Genomic DNA, 16266 nt, shown 5'->3' on the forward strand with positions numbered 1-16266 from the left:
CCGGAAGGGGGGCGCCTGATTTGGCTTCCCACACCTCCCTGCTAGATCGGGCTGTATGCTCTACCTCCCCACTGCCTCCCAGAAAAGGGAAGAAGAGCAGGAGAAAGAAGAGCAAAATATTTATTTTCTCTCGCAGTTAGCTGACTGCCTTAATTGCCCAAGTGATGTCAGACCTTTTTAGCCATAGCCAGTGACTGGTCCTCTCAGCCGTGTTAGCTACCCGTTAGCTACCCAGGCAGGGATAGCGGGCAGGGATAGTTCAGTAGGTAGAGTGGTCACCCCATGATTGGAAGGTCGGGGGTTCGAATCCACTGAACGGCTACCCTGAAGTACCCCTGAGCAAGGTACCGTCCCTACACACTGCTCCCTGGTGCGCCTGCTTACTGGCTGCCCACTGCTTCACTGAGTGAATGGGTCAAATGCAGAGAGAGTAATTTCCCCACGGGGATCAATAAAGTATATATTATCATTAAAAAACAAAATGCAAGTCTTCCGGTTGCTCTGTAAGATGGCCGCACCAACGAGAGCTCGGAGTCATCTCAGCAAAAACTTTATTATTTAATTTGTACTGTTTGCAATTTCTGTGCACACAGCGCTATCATATACTCGGTATGACAGGCAAATGCTTTTGGAGCTACGTTCGTCAGCCAGCCAGGAGGAAGTGCGCCGGAGTTTTGAGCCGAACCCGACAGAGAAACAATAAGCCCAATAAGCCCAGCATCCTTCTCGCGTATCTCCAGTCGTTAGACAACAAACTTGACGAGCTGTGTGCATTGATTAAACACCAACAAGACATCAGGAACTTCTGTGTTCTGGCCTTCACAGAGACATGGCTGGAGCCCAGTGTTCCCGACTGCGCCGTCACGCAGTCGGGGACACTGTTTACCGGGGAGACCGAACGAAGGACTCAGGCAAGAAAAGGGGAGGAGAGGTGTGCTTTATGGTTAACTCTTAGTAGGCTAGAGATGTTATGTATCTTAAAAAACCTACTACTCCCAGAGCCTCGAGCTACTGACCATTCAAGTTAGACCTTTTTACCTCCCGAGGGAGTTCAGTTCAGTTCTCCTTTCAGCTGTTCACATTCCCCCACATGCTGATAGGGCTATGGCTATGGACGAACTGTATGACATCATTATTGGACTTGAGAACCAAACCAAACCATCCCGAAGATGCCTTTATTGTGCTGGGAGACTTCAACAGGGCCAACAGGAAGAAAGTTCTCCCCAACTACTACCAACACATCTCCTTCCCCACAAAAGGTGATCAAACACTGGACCAATGTTACACTCCATTCAAAGAGTGCTACAAACCCCTCCTCCGCCCAGCTTTTGGCAAGGCAGACCATTGTTCCATACGGCTGCTGCCTGCATACAGACAAAGGCTGAAACAGGAAAAAACAGTTTCCAGGGTCATTTACAAATGGGACAGTGAAGCTGAGGTCTTACAGGACTGCTTTGAGACAACTGACTAGCAGATATTTGTGGATGCAGCTGATGGCAACATCAATGAACTCACAGACTCTGTCATTGGATATATTGGAAAATGCATGGACGATGCCATCACTAAAACCACCGTCCGCATATATCCAAATCAGAAACCCTGGGTAAATAAAGACATTCGTGCCAAGTTAAAAGTGCGGACCTCTGCCTTTAACTCCGGGGATACTGATGCATATAAAGCAGCCAGCTACGACCTCCGAAAGTCCATAAAAAAAGCCAGAAAGGAATGCAGGGACAAAATGGAGTCCAGCTACCACAGCTTTGACACTAGGCGACTGTGGAATGGACTGTGCTGCATCACTGACTACAAGAAGGAAAACACAGGGAGCGTTCAGCCTACTGCATCTCTCGCAGATGAGCTCAACAACTTCTATGCTCATTTTGATGTAGACAACAGAGAGCAGGTCCTCTACTCTTAGGAGGACAGTGAGGCTGTAACTTTAACTCTCAAAACAGAAGCTGTGAGATGGTCTTTTAAAAAGGTCAATCTCATAAAGCTCCGGGACGAGACGGCATCCCAGGCCGGCTTCTCAGAGCGTGTGCCGACCAGCTTGCAGGGGTGTTCACCAGCATCTTCGACCTCTCCCTGAGGCAATCAGTAGTCCCGACATCCCTCAAAACATCCACCATCATTCCCATTCCTAAGAAATCAGTGGTCTCCTGTCTGAATGACTACCGCCCTGTTGCACTGACATCTGTCATCATGAAGTGCCTTGAGTGGCTGGTCAAAGGTCATATCTGCTCCTCCCTCCCTCCCTGACACACTGGACCCTCTTCAGTTCGCCTATCGGACAAACAGAGCCACAGAGGATGCCATCCCCCTGACAATGCGCACCGCCCTCACTCACCTGAAAAAAGGGAATATATATGCAAGAATGCTCTTCATCGACTACAGCTCGGCATTTAACACCATCATCCCCTCATAACTTGCCTCGAAGCTCGTCGACCTTAGGCTGGGAACACCAATCTGCATATGGATTCCAAACTTCCTCACTAACAGGCCCCAGGTGGTGAGAATTGGTAATCACATCTCCTCATCACTCATTCTAAACACAGGAGCGCCACAGGGTTGTGTGCTTAGCCCCCTCCTTTATTCCATGTTCACACATGACTGCGTTGCTAAACACAAGTCCAACACCATTATCACGTTTGCGGATGACACAACCATCATAGGCCTCGTCACAGACAACAATGAGACGGCCTATAGAGAAGAGGTGATGGCACAGTACAAGTGGTGCCTGGAAAATAACCTGTCTCTTAACATCAGCAAAACTAGAGAAATGATAGTGGACTACCGGAAACGACCAGTCAGGGAACACCAGCCCATCCACATCAATGGTCAAAAGGGTCAGCAACTTCAAATTCCCTGGAGTAAACATCACCAAGGATTTCTCCTGGACCCTTCACACAGACACTGCTATCAGGAAAGCTCGCCAGCGACTCTACTTCCTGAGGAGGCTGAGGAAGTTTGGCATGAACGCTAACATCACCTCAAATTTCTACAGGTGTGCAATTGAGAGCTTGCTGACGAGCTGCATCACAGTTTGGTACGGAAGCTGCTCTGCCAGCAGCCGTAAATCACTACAGTGGGTGGTGAAGGCAGCAGAACACATCACTGGCATGAGGCTTCCTGCCATTCAAGACATTTATCTTCAACGGTGCCTCCGCAAAGCACACAGCATAATGAAGGACCACAGCCACTCGCCACATCAGCTGTTCTCCTTGCTACCATCTGGCAGACGTTACAGGAGTCTGCCTGCTTCGACTACAACACTTAAACAGTGTTGTGCTGTGCTAACTTGCATATGACAAATAAAACTGAAACTGAACTCAACTTCTCTTATAGCCTGCCGTTGCGCCTGTCCTCTGATCCCAATCTCTCTAAGCAGTTTTGCTGTTGTACTGGCAACAAAGCCCCTGCACCTTGATCTTCCAGCCTCTGTCCTCTGCCAGCTTCTTATGCTCAAATGCTTCCTCCATTGCTTCCTCCTAGGGTACCGTCAGCTCAATGACGTACACAGGTTTTGGGGAGTTAGACCAAAGGACGAGGTCTGGTCGCAGAGTAGTTGTTACAATCTCTGTGGGAAAAAATTAGCCTCTGATCCAAGTCCACTTGCATTTGACAATCCCAGGCAGCCTTTAGCGGGCCCAGGTCCGGGGTTGAGGGGCTTGTCCTCAGCTTGTGTCCCTCCCGGACAAATGTTGATGAAAGCTGATGCTAATCTTGGTTTGTGAAAGGTTGAGCATTGATGGATTTTTTTTTTTTTTTTGCAATCAAGTTTTTCTGCTAGACACCCGAGGACCTGGTTTTGTCTCCATGTGTATCTGCCCTGAGTAAGACTTGTCCTACAACCAACCAAGATGTGCCTGAGTGTGGCTGGGACTGTACACAGGGGGCAGAATGGGTCCTTTCCAAACCACAGCTGCAGATTTATTGGGGAAGGTAGCACACTGTATGTCACTCGGATGATGAAACTTAGTCTATTAGACTCCATTCCCCAGGTTTCACTCCATGAGAGTTTCCTCTTTTCCACACTCTCCCAATTCATCCAGCGGACCTGCTTGGCCAGCGCTACGGCTCTGGCATGTCTTACAGTTTCCTCCTGTTAACGCACCTCTTCCACCACCATTTTTTGACGTTCAGTTACAGATGCCTGTTGCCACCGAGGTGTTACTGCTCCAGGACCAAATCCTCCTCTGCCCTGTTGGACGTGACCCACCACGTCACAATGGCAAAGAGGAGATTTAGCCTGTAGCACAGATGTGGCTGGGGTCCACTTCCTCCCCATTGCTAGGGTGGGAGCAGTGCCTCTCAATATTGGGTCCCGGGAGTCCGTGTGTGAAATCTCAAGCCTCACTTTTGGATATTTAAAGACGATTGGCATGATTGAGTGAGACCTCGTACATTGTCAACGTCCTCAGTACTCTGGGTAATAACCCAAACTGGAAGCACTAGAGCTTCAGTTTCACTAAGAGTACAGTGTTGTTAATCCTCTTGAGGTCATTAACCTTGTTCTAGTTCTAGAACAACTAGAACAAGTTCTTGCCTTGTTCTAGTTGCCACATATCATTGATGTCTGCATTATACCACCGTCCCAGGCTCTTTATGGGCTTCTCTGGGACTGTTGGAATTGGTTCTCCACTGATATAGAATTGCTCGGCTGTCAGTTTTCCTTCTATGATGCAGATGCTGCAAGATGTACTTGGCTTATATGCCATTCTTGCCCATTCAATGTTTTCCTGGAGCTTCTATAGCAATCGCCCAGTACATGGTTTTGTTGTTGTAATGATGGTCATGTCATCCATGTAGGCTCTAATGGGAGGAAGACGAAGACCACTCTTGAGTCTCTCACCTCCCACTACCCACCAAGATGCCCGCATGACCAACTCCATTGCCATAATGAATGCCAGAGGGGAAATCGTGCAGCCTGCCATAACTCCAATTCCCAGGTGCTGCCAGGCTATGGTGGTGTTCTCAGCTGTCACAAAAAACTGTAAATCCTGAAAGTAGGTCTTGACCATTCCTGTGACTTGGTTTGGTACACTGAAATAGTTGAAAGCCATCCACAACGTCTTGTGCGGAACTGACCCAAAGGCGTTGACAAGGTCTAAAAAGACCACGTGAAGGTCTCTTTGTTCTTTCTTGGCAGTTTGAATCTGGTGCCAGATGACACTGGCATGTTCCAGACATCCCGGGAAGCCCCGGATGCCGGCCTTCTGCACTGATGAGTCAATATAGTTGTTTCTTTGCAGGAAAGTAGATAGTCTTTGGGCCAAGACACTGAAGAAGATCTTTCCCTTTACGTTTAGCAGGCTGATCTGGCAAAACTGGCTGATGGATGAGGAGTTCTTCTGCTTAGGGATCAGAATACCTCCTGCTCTTCGCCAAGCCTTTGGAATCACTCCTTTCTGCCATGCTACCTTCATCAGCTTCCACAGGTCAGGAAAGAAAACGCCATCATTCATCTGTCTGCTGCTCACTCTGCCAACCCACCTGGTGGTTTGACTTTAACCCTTTAAGACCTACCATAGAACCAAGTCCGCTAGAGCTTATATTATAATTTTACATGTTGTAGAGCCATTTTTGGGAGCATTTCAAGTTGCTATACATCAATACAACCATTACAGCCTAAATTTTAATAATATGCATGCATTAAGTGCATAGTAATTACATAAATTGCAAAAAAGTGCAATAAACTACAAAAAAATTGAAAATTGTTTAAAAAAACAAAAATCATTTTTGTTTTTTTTACATATATTTCTAGTTAGAGAAATTTAAGAGGCTTATCCCTCAAAACTGTAAATACCAAAAAGTTGCACAAAATAGTTTCCCACCACAAGAAATTTATTTTGAGTGTCTTCATAGTTTTATTTTTGAAATACACCAATTTTTATATACTGCAGGAAAAACGAAAATAAATATTATAGTGCAAATTTGCAAAAAAGCAGCATATGCATCAAAATAAACTATTTCCAGCAGTGCAATATTAGTCCTAAGCATCCCAGAAACAACACAGAAAGTCATAAAGTCAAACATAACTTTTAAAAACACCAGTATAAGCTCATGAGGCCTTGATGGTAAAAAAAAAACTACATTTCCGCAAAAATTACGTCACTTCCGGTTTCGGGCAGGTCATGGCGGACATGCGATAGTTCGTGCTGATGGACGTAGGAAGTGTTATGAACAGCTGATCGGATCGGCAAAGCGTGTTTCTGGAATATTAGGTTTTTGTTGCTGCAAGTGCTTTTTATGCAGTTTTTGCAAAGCTATATGTGGAAGAAAACTGTGACCTAGGACAAGCTGATGGCATAAGATGTAAGTACAAGTCCTCCGGTTTCATATGCAAAAAAAATTATTGCGCTAGCTTACGTGGTTGCAGTGCTACCGGGATTTAAAAATAGTTACGCAAAACCGAGCGTGCCCGCTCTGACCGGCTTTAAAGGGTTAATAGTGATGCAGTAGTAGCTTTATAGCATAACGGATGGAATCGTTGTCATATTATGTGGTAGTGGAAATAAAGACCCAAATGCAGACAAGCACAGTTGAGAAGATTCAACAGAAAATTAAAGTTATTTGGTGTCAACACTGTCCAACAGATAACAAAGATGAAACATGGTATCTAACCAGATCCCTTAGTTATGCTGCTTATTGGTGTAGGCTGCTGGGGGATTCCCATGATGCACTGAGTATTTCTTCTTCAGTCACCTTTCTCACTGACTATGTGTTAATAGACCTCTCTGCACTTAATCATACTTGTTATTAAACTCTGGCTCTCTTCCACAGCATGTCTTTTATCTTGTCTTCCTTCCTCTCCCCAACTGGTCACGACAGATGGTCGCCCCTCCCTGAGCCGGGTTCTACCACAGGTTTCGTCCTGTTAAAAGGGAGCTTTTCCTTCCCACTGTCGCCAAAGCGCTTGCTCATTGGGTAATAATTACTGATTACTTCATCATATGATTGTTCAGTCATATGATTGTTGGGTTTTTCTCTGTATGTATTATTGTATGGTCTACCTTACAATATAAAGCGCCTTAAGGTGACTGTTATGATTTGGCACTGTATAAATAAAATTGAATTGAAATTAAATTGAAATAATTGAAACAACAAAACTCAAATAATAACCGAAAGCTAATAACTCAAAATATGACAGTGTTACCAGCTTCTTGGGTAGCTCTCTGTCTTTATCAAGTGCCTTCCACAGCTTTGATAATGAATCCTTGAACTTATTGAAATCAGAGTCCTCCTTGAGTTCATAAAGCAGGGATGAGTAACCAAGCACAGCATCATGAAAACAGGCCACTCGATCAACATCGATGTCATTTTCTCCAGCAGAGGTTGATGCCAGGTCAACAAAAACTTTCAGCTGATTGATATCTGCAACAGCAAGTTTCTTTTAGGTATTATACAATGCGCTTATTTTTTTTAAAAGACAAACAAAAGAATTCACTGTACCTTTAAGTTCACTTTTAGCCCACTTAACAAACTCTTGATTGTCGCTGAGTACTTGAAGACACTTCTTGCAATCATCCGTAAGGTCCTTCAGGATATCTTTTGCACTTATGAGTTTGTTACTTACGCAGTTCAGTTTGTTTTTCTTAAAGTTGCATTCATTCTGAAAAATATAAATTGACTTGTAGAGAAAATGTCTATGCCCAGTATTAATGATATTAATATCATTCATATATCTTAATTATTTCACACATATGTAATTTTCAACTTGGAGTTTTTTCGATTTCATTTTTTCATTAGTAAACAAGACCAAAGTAACTTCGCTATTAAAAGACTGTAATTTACCTAGTAATGCCATATTATATAGAATTGGCACTGACAGTGAATTTTATACAATATGCTTTTCTATTGTAAATCAATCACAAGATTCTAAAGTAAAGTGCCTTAAAAAAGTGTTTGTCCCCCTCATGATTTATACATTTTTTTCATAGTTGTCACCAGAGATGGGCAGTAATGTGTTACAAGTAATGTGTTACTGTATTCCAATTACTTTTTTCAAGTAACGAGTAATGTAAGGGACTATTATTGCAAAAAAAGGAATTCGATTACTGTTACTTTCCTGTAAGCATGCTGCGTTGCTGTGTTACTAAACCCTTGTGATTTTGTTTGTGAGAGTGTCTCATGACAATCACATAAGCTCGTGGCAGCAACAGATGTGTGTAGATCAACAAAGGATAATATGGAGTGCTGGAGAGAGTATGAGCATGCAGCATTTACAGCTTGGAAGTACTGACATTACTTTGAGTTTGATTCCGTAAAAAGTGACAAAAACATTAGTGTCACTCTGCGTGGGAAGAAAACTTCTTTCTACAGCAAAAAATTAAACTTCAAATCTGAGCACCTAGCACGCCGCCACGGGACTGAAATTCACAGAGAAACGCTGGATCCCCCGTTGACATAACCGTACTAGGCAAACTTCCACCTGCCCCACTCCTGCTAAACAGGTGAAAATAGATTTAAGAGCGACAAGACTTAGGGCCACTCAATCTTTGATTTTTTTTTTTATTTTTGGCTGTGTTTTACTAGCATCTATTTGAAAGAGTGAGAGTAAACACAAAAAAGTATTTTATTTTATATGCTGGAATATGCAGAAAATAGGTTTAAATGTTAAACAATTGTATCAAGTCAAAGACAGTTTCATGTAATTAAAATTTTGCTTAATGCAATGTGCATAAAATTAAAAGATTAAAACTAATAAAACAAATTTTAAAAAGAGGCTTTCCATTTCATTCAATTTTATGTTGTTGGGCTATGCATAAAAAATAGAATTGGGCTGAAAGGTCTATTGCTTTATTACGTATTCAGATTGTGTATCATGTTTTTAAAAAGTAACTAAATAACTAAGTAACTAAGTAACTAATTACTTTTGAAAATAAGTAATCAGTAAAGTAACAGAATTACTTTTTTGGAGAAGTAATCAGTAATTAGTACTAATTGCTTTTTTCATGTAACGTGACCAAACCTGGTTGTCACAATATTTTAGAATTTTAATATTATACAAAAATAACCAGAGTAAATACAAATGTAGCTTTTAAGCATGACAAATGTGCAAAGAACGAAGAAATAATAAAGGGGGCAAAAAAAACAAACAAAACAAAACAAACAAACACAAATTTAAATAACCCACACACATGCACACACACACACACATACACAAAATTTGATATACAGGGTGGGCCATTTATATGGATACACCGTAATAACATGGGAATGGTTGGTGATATTAAAGTCCTGTTTGTGGCACATTAGTATATGTGAGGGGGCAAACTCCTCAAGATGGGTGGTGACCATGGTGGCCTTTTAGAAGTCGGCCATCTTGGATACAACTTTTGTTTTTTCAATAGGAAGAGGGCCATGTGACACATCAAACGTATTGGTAATGTCAAGAAGAAAAACAATGGTGTGCTTGGTTTCAACGTAACTTTATTCTGTCAAGAGTTATTTGCAAGTTTCTCTTTGTTCATTGACATGTCGAAGAGGTTAACACGTGAGGAGCAGATCGAAATTCTGTTGATACCTGGTGAACGCAGTAACCGGGTCATTGCAGCAGATTTCAATGCAAGACACCCTTCAAGACGACCCATCTCCCATGCTACAGTTAGCAAACTGCTTGCTAAGTTTCATGAAACTGGTTCAGTGTTGGATTTGCCAAAATGTGGACGCAAGAAAACTGTCACTAATGAAGAAACATCAGTGGCTGTCCTAGCTTCATTCAGCAAGAGCCCACAGCGTAGCACTCGCCGCATGTCACTGGAGAGTGGCATTAGTCGTCGTGGGCCAGTTGAATGGCCCCCAAGGTCTCCCGATCTGACCCCTTAGACTTTTATCTTTGGGGTCATCTGAAGGCAATTGTCTATGGTGTGAAGATACGAGATATGCAGCACCTGAAACTACGGATACTGGATGCCTGTGCTGGCATTTCTCCTGCCATGTTGCTATCAATGTGTGAAGAGTGGGAGAAGAGGGTTGCATTGACAATCCAACACAATGGGCAGCACATTGAACACATTTTATAAGTGGTCAGAAACTTGTAAATAACTCATGAAAGAATAAAGTTACGTTGAAACCAAGCACACCATTGTTTTTCTTGTGACATTACCAATAAGTTTGATGTGTCACATGGCCCTCTTCCTATTGAAAAAACAAAAGTTGTATCCAAGATGGCTGACTTCTAAATGGCCACCATGGTCACCACCCATCTTGAGGAGTTTGCCCTCTCACATATACTAATGTGCCACAAACAGGACTTTAATATCACCAAGCATTCCTATTTTATTACGGTGTATCCATATAAATGGCCCACCCTGTAGATATAGAACATACCATTTGAAGCAATGTGTCCAGTATTTTGAAATCTCCTTTTAGACACAACATGTTTTTGATATCCATGATGATTTTGGAAGATTCCATTGCCAGATGAACATCTTGGTACTGCTGAATTTGTTTAGCCCTTCCTGTGATCCATTTTCTGTCATCTTTTGGGTCTACTCTGCACATGATGTCTAAGTCTTTTTTCAAGTCTTCACACCTTCCTTTATAGACCTCAAAGAATGTGTCTACTTCCTCAAGAAGAAGTTCCCCACTCTTAAGATTGTTATGAAGCCTTTTGTAGTTGGTGTAGCAGGCCTGGAATATTTTATTGTAGATCTGCTCAAGATTATAGACTTCATGTCTATCACTGAGTTCAGTGTTGTCTGTATCTGTTTGGTCTTTTGACAGCTCCAACACTTGGTTGGTCCAGCACTTTTTGAAGATCATGCTGTCTTTAATGGGATGCAGTTCTGAAGCCATTTGGCGAGGAGCGCCACACAAGTTGAAATAAGTGACATTTACAGTTGTAGGAGAGGTCAGCCCATCAAGAGTATAAACCTTCATAAATTCATTCAGATTCATGGTCTTAATGTTCTGCTCAAATTTTTTATCCAACCCACTGAAGTCAACTGTAGATGAGATGCAGAAAGGTTGTTACTATAAAAATGTTTGTGAATATAAAGCTCCAATAATTACTTCAGTCCTAATTTCAACATATCTGGGAACAATATTTTCACTTTAAACATGCTATTCTGTATAAAAGAGTAGAAACTTGATACTTAAGCCTAAAGACCAACTAAACTTGAGCAGAGCCCTTGCAGAGGAACCACCGGTCACACAGATTAAGAACTGGACAAATGTATAACTATTAAAACAATATTTAAACTACTACTAAACAGCTACCCTCTTGCTGAGAAAACACTGTTGCAATTTTTAACTCTCCTCAGAGAAGGCAATCACTCTGACACATCACTAGTCTTACCTTGCATTGTTTCATATTATTTCAGATCCATTTTCTTAATCCCAAGACAATTGTTTTCAATTAACCTAAAACATATTTTTTCACAGAACGCTAACACTACCTACCTTTGACATGTTCTGAAAGTTCCTGGCAGATTTCTAGAAGACCCTTAACCAGCTCTTTCTCATTGTTCACAGACTTTAGTTCAGCTTTTCTTTGATCCAGCAATTTTGTAACATTTCTGTCATCTTTAAAACGACCGTCATCACACAGACCATCTGGAGGAAAACAAATACTTTTATATAAGCACAAATACTGTGACACTTAAAAATCATTAACACTTATTTAAAATCCATAGCGTTAACTTGTGATTTTCAAGGCCTGATTCAAAAATTATTATTTTAATTTTTTATTAATGCTTATTTGATTGAAATATTTACTATAAAAAAATGAAAAATTTCATTTGTTTTGGGGATGTGTCAGGAAGGGTATTCAGCATATAAATTGTGAATAATTGGGCAACTGAAAGTAGCTTTCTAATTGTAAGTCTTACTACTGGAGATATCAAACCTAAATAACTAAAATAAAACTACAGGTATCTGTATCCCTAAATGCTGAACACTTACATTCCTGTATTACTTGAATATGACTGGAAACTTTTTAATTTACTTATTTTATACATGTGTTACACGTGAGCAGGTAGCAATTTGACAAGACCTGATATTAAAACACTACTTCAGCTAAAAGGATGGTGAACAGAGACATTGTTAAGCAACAAAGAGAAAAAGGCCAACAAAAACATTAAAAGAAAATAAGTGTACTCACCAGTTTTTAGCAAATTAAGAAATTCATGTTTTCTCTCAAAGATTTGTGTCAATGTTTTTATCTGTATTACTCCACAGACGAGCTTCTCTGTTACAAATCTGAATGCTGAAGTTGCTGAAGACATCCTGATTTGTGCTTTATCTGACAATTTATCAATCAGCCCTTTCCCTAGAAAAGGAGAGAACAGACAAAAACAAATTAAAATCATGTTTTATTTACATATAAAAATGAACAAAAATGGCTGAAGACCCCAAAATAAACAGGAGACAGTACTGGAACAAAATGTAGAGGTGTCATGCATGCCTCGGTCTGATGATATATTTAGCTCCTGGTTACAGTCTTTCCCTGTTCTTTCACTGTTCACCTTGATTTCAAGGTGTCACCATTATTATTGTCCAGCCAGAAACGGCAGCCCAGTTAAGGATGGTTTAGCAAATTTGTTTTCCGGGTGGAAATCGGGAGAAATTTGGGAGAATGGTGGCTCTGGGAGATTTTCGTGAGGGGCACTGAAAAATTGGGAGGGTTGGCATATATGCTTATTTCTGTATTAATCAAAATCAGAATCAGAATACTTTATTAATCCCTAAGGACATTATGTGGGTTAACGTTGCTCTAAGACAGTAACAGTAACAGACTAAACTACTGAAATAATACAATATGTTACAGAGTTTACAAATTTAAGAAATAGCACTAATATATACAAATCGCTCAATTATTAATATCAAGAATATTACAGAAAGGAGTCTTAAAAGTCTTCTTTTGCCTCAAATGGTAGGTTAATTTAAGCCATGAATTCAGGAACCCTGGCATTCAGCAACCCAAGTCCAGCCAATTTTTTCTTAGTTTTTTTTTGCTTTCTTTACTCTCACATCCATGTTTTTGTTACTACTATGGCATTACATGGGCTTATTTCCTAAACTATTATTAATAGGGAAAGTGTTTGTGTTCCTAAAGTCCCTGCAAAAAATCCAAATTTTGAGATCCCATTTTATTATTATGAGTACACACTTGTAATACACACTATGTTAGAAAGTAATAATACTTTAGAAATGAATAAAGAACAGTTTCACAGCCATTTTTGTTATACTTTAATATCTCAGTATTTACCTCGCATCTGGAAGAAGGTTTTGGTCAAGGGCCAGTTTATAAGGTGCTCAAATATCAAGTCATCCCTTTCAGTGTAGTCTCCAGTGCCATCTTTGGGCCATGACTTCAGCACAACAGCAGACATCAGACTCCCGATCTTTGTGATATCATGTCTTGCCAATAGAGTCTTTAGTGCTTCACTAGATTTATCCTGATCAGAAAAAGACAGAATAAAATCAAGCCAACTATAACCGTTAAAATTACCTACTACAAAATCCACCGTTGTTTAAGATAAACAATAAATTAGTCTTAAGAAGTTAAGAAGACAGGGGATTTGGGAGTCACGTGGGACCGCCGAGGAAGATGGCCGCACACTAGAGGCGCTCCTAAAGCCTGTTGATTAATGTTCTGAATCTGGAAACATACACTCCAGCTGTAGTCATAAATGGGGCACCCCCTGTCGACTTTGAAGTTTTTCAAGAATTACCGTCTTTGGAAAATGGCAGGTAATAACATAGCAAACTTTTTTAAGGGAGCTATCACGAGGAAGAAGCAAGCTAGCATTAGCCTCGCTCCGGAGCTGCCCGAAAATATACCTGCATCTGATACCGCCTCTCCAGCAGTAGTGGAGGAATGTATGGGGAGCGAGAGCAAAAAGGACATTTTTGAGGAAATTAAGAAAATGAATGCTACTCTTCAGGTCATAGCAAAAGATGTCACCACTATTAAAGAAGCCACTAAAGAACTAAAAGATTCGGTGGAAGATATAAAAGTGAGGTTAGGAGAGGCAGAACAACGTATCTCAGACATGGAAGATGCCAGCGTGCTTACCAAGGCAAAAGTGGACAAATTCCAGAAAAGGATGGAGGCGTTGTGGTCACGAGTGGAGGACCTTGAAAACTGTAGTAGGAGAAACAACGTACGGATTATTGGACTTAAAGAAGGTGTGGAGACACCCGGGAACGTGGACAAATATGTGACGGAGATTCTGACCAAAACACTTGAGCTTTCTGGAAGTGAATTTGAAATTGAACATGCGCATCGTTCCCCTGTACCAATGCCGGAATCTAACGAGCCTCCCAGGGCAATACATGTCCGCTTTCTACGTTCATCTGCTAGGGAGAAAGTAGTACGGGTGGCCAGAGAGAAGCGTGGAGTTGACTGGCAAGGCGGCAAGCTTTCCTTCTTTGAAGATGTTACAAGGGAGCTGGCGGAGAAGAGGAAGGCATTCAACCAGGTGAAGAAGCGTCTCCGAGAGCTACAAGTGAAGCATAGGCTGTGTATCCTGCAACGCTCATTTTTACGTGGAACGGACAAAAGAAAGCATTCAAAGACGGAAAGGAGGCCGAGAAATTTCTGCAGGAGTCGACTTGGAGGAGTGCGGGACATGATGTAACAGATCGGAGAAGTGTATGTGAATTTTAAAATAAGGTAACAAATAAACAATGGGCACAACGGGGCTGCGGCGGCTGTGCTGCTGTCGGACGATTAGCGTGTCTCACGGATCAAGGACAGTTTAGTGTCTCAAGCTATAGTTAGTTAGGATTGGGTAGGAGGGGAGGGAGGGGGCGCTTAGCAACGTTGTTCTGGGTTGTTATGCAAAGAAGGGTGTTTGTTTTGTTCAGGTTTGTTTGTTTTTTAAAGACAGCTAGTTTGATAGGACCAGATGGGTTTTGTAATATTGAGTGCCTATGTATATATTTGTGTTGTGTTGTAAAGCGCACAAGGCATGTCCTTACCCCATTTCTATTAGAAAGCGATGAACAGGTATACTAAAATAATATCGCGGAATATAAAAGGATGTGGGGACCCAATTAAAAGGAGGAAGGTTCTAACATACTTAAAAACTAAAAACACAGATATAGCGTTTATTCAGGAATCCCACATTGCTGGGGAAGAAGAGGCAAAAAAGTTTAAACGAGACTGGGTGGGCTCCGTTTTTCATAGTTCATATTCAAGTAAACAAAATGGTGTTTTGATCCTTATTAATAAAAATTAAGCTTTGTGTTGCTGAAAAAATATAATGATAAAGAAGGGCGCATTATATGCTTGGAAGCCTTAATTAATGGGGTTCGAACAGTTTTGTGTAATATTTATGCACCTAATAAAGAAGAGCCAGATTTTTTTCACAGAATTAACAAGATAATAGGGGGTCATGAGGGGCAGGTAATATTGGCCGGAGATTTCAACCAGGTGATGGATTGGATAATTGATAAGAGCAAACCCAGGGGTAGGTCTACACCGAGGGAAAGAGAGGCTGTTAATTTACTGACAGAGGATCTTTGCCTAGTAGACATTTGGAGGTTAGTTAATCCTAGTTCAAGCGAATATACATTTTACTCCAATTGTCATAAAACATATTCAAGGATCGATTTCGCCTTAATATCAAAGTCTTTGGTCGATTCAGTTGTCGACTGTGAGATTGGTGCCATTGCCATTAGTGATCATGCCACGGTAGAGTTGCAAATTGATTTAAACACAGATAGAAAAAAGAGGGGTCCGCTGGAGGCTTAACACGATGTTGTTGCAGAACAAAAGTTTTAGTGAGGAGTTAACAAAGGATCTTAAAATTTTCTTCGAAATCAATGTGGGTTCCACAGATAAAGTAGCCACACTTTGGGAAGCGTCTAAAGCATATATAAGAGGAAAGATAATTGCATATGCAACAAAAGTTAAGAAAAGTGATCTAGAACGGGAAAAAACCTTAGATAAAGAAATACAAGAATTGGAGAAGGATTTAGCGAGACAATACTCAAATTATAAATACCAGACTATATGTAAATTAAAATACCAGCTGAATGACATTTATAACAAAAAGGCAGAATATGCCTTATTTAGGCTTAAAACAAAATTTTATGAAGGTGGCGAAAAGAATTGTAGACTATTGGCAAGACAACTGAAGCAGCAAGATAATTTAAATAATATATCTATGATTAAGAAAGACAGCCAAGTGGTAACCTCGTCAAAAGAAATAAATTCAATTTTCAAATCATTTTATCAAAATTTGTATACCTCTGTTGGTGCACTTAATGAGGGGGAGGTGAAGACATTTTTTTCAGGTCTACAATTACCTA

The 16266-nt window shown here is 41.0% G+C and overlaps 1 protein-coding gene across 1 annotated transcript in view; it reads right to left on the reverse strand.

The window, feature by feature from the left end:
- The window catches only part of LOC148098617 (E3 ubiquitin-protein ligase rnf213-alpha-like), an 89924-nt gene that overhangs the window by 50693 nt on the left and 22965 nt on the right, over positions 1 to 16266 (reverse strand). The window contains exons 13-18 of the mRNA XM_087852878.1: positions 13214 to 13403; positions 12107 to 12274; positions 11407 to 11559; positions 10333 to 10949; positions 7453 to 7612; positions 7157 to 7374 (exon numbers count right to left, since the gene is read on the reverse strand). Of these exons, the coding sequence (XP_087709004.1) occupies positions 7157 to 7374; positions 7453 to 7612; positions 10333 to 10949; positions 11407 to 11559; positions 12107 to 12274; positions 13214 to 13403 (1506 nt within the window). The remainder of the gene's footprint in view (positions 1 to 7156; positions 7375 to 7452; positions 7613 to 10332; positions 10950 to 11406; positions 11560 to 12106; positions 12275 to 13213; positions 13404 to 16266) is intronic.

Source organism: Neolamprologus brichardi, chromosome 15, assembly GCF_056152115.1.
Source record: "Neolamprologus brichardi isolate AB-2024 chromosome 15, ASM5615211v1, whole genome shotgun sequence".
In the NCBI taxonomy this organism is placed as follows: domain Eukaryota; kingdom Metazoa; phylum Chordata; class Actinopteri; order Cichliformes; family Cichlidae; genus Neolamprologus; species Neolamprologus brichardi.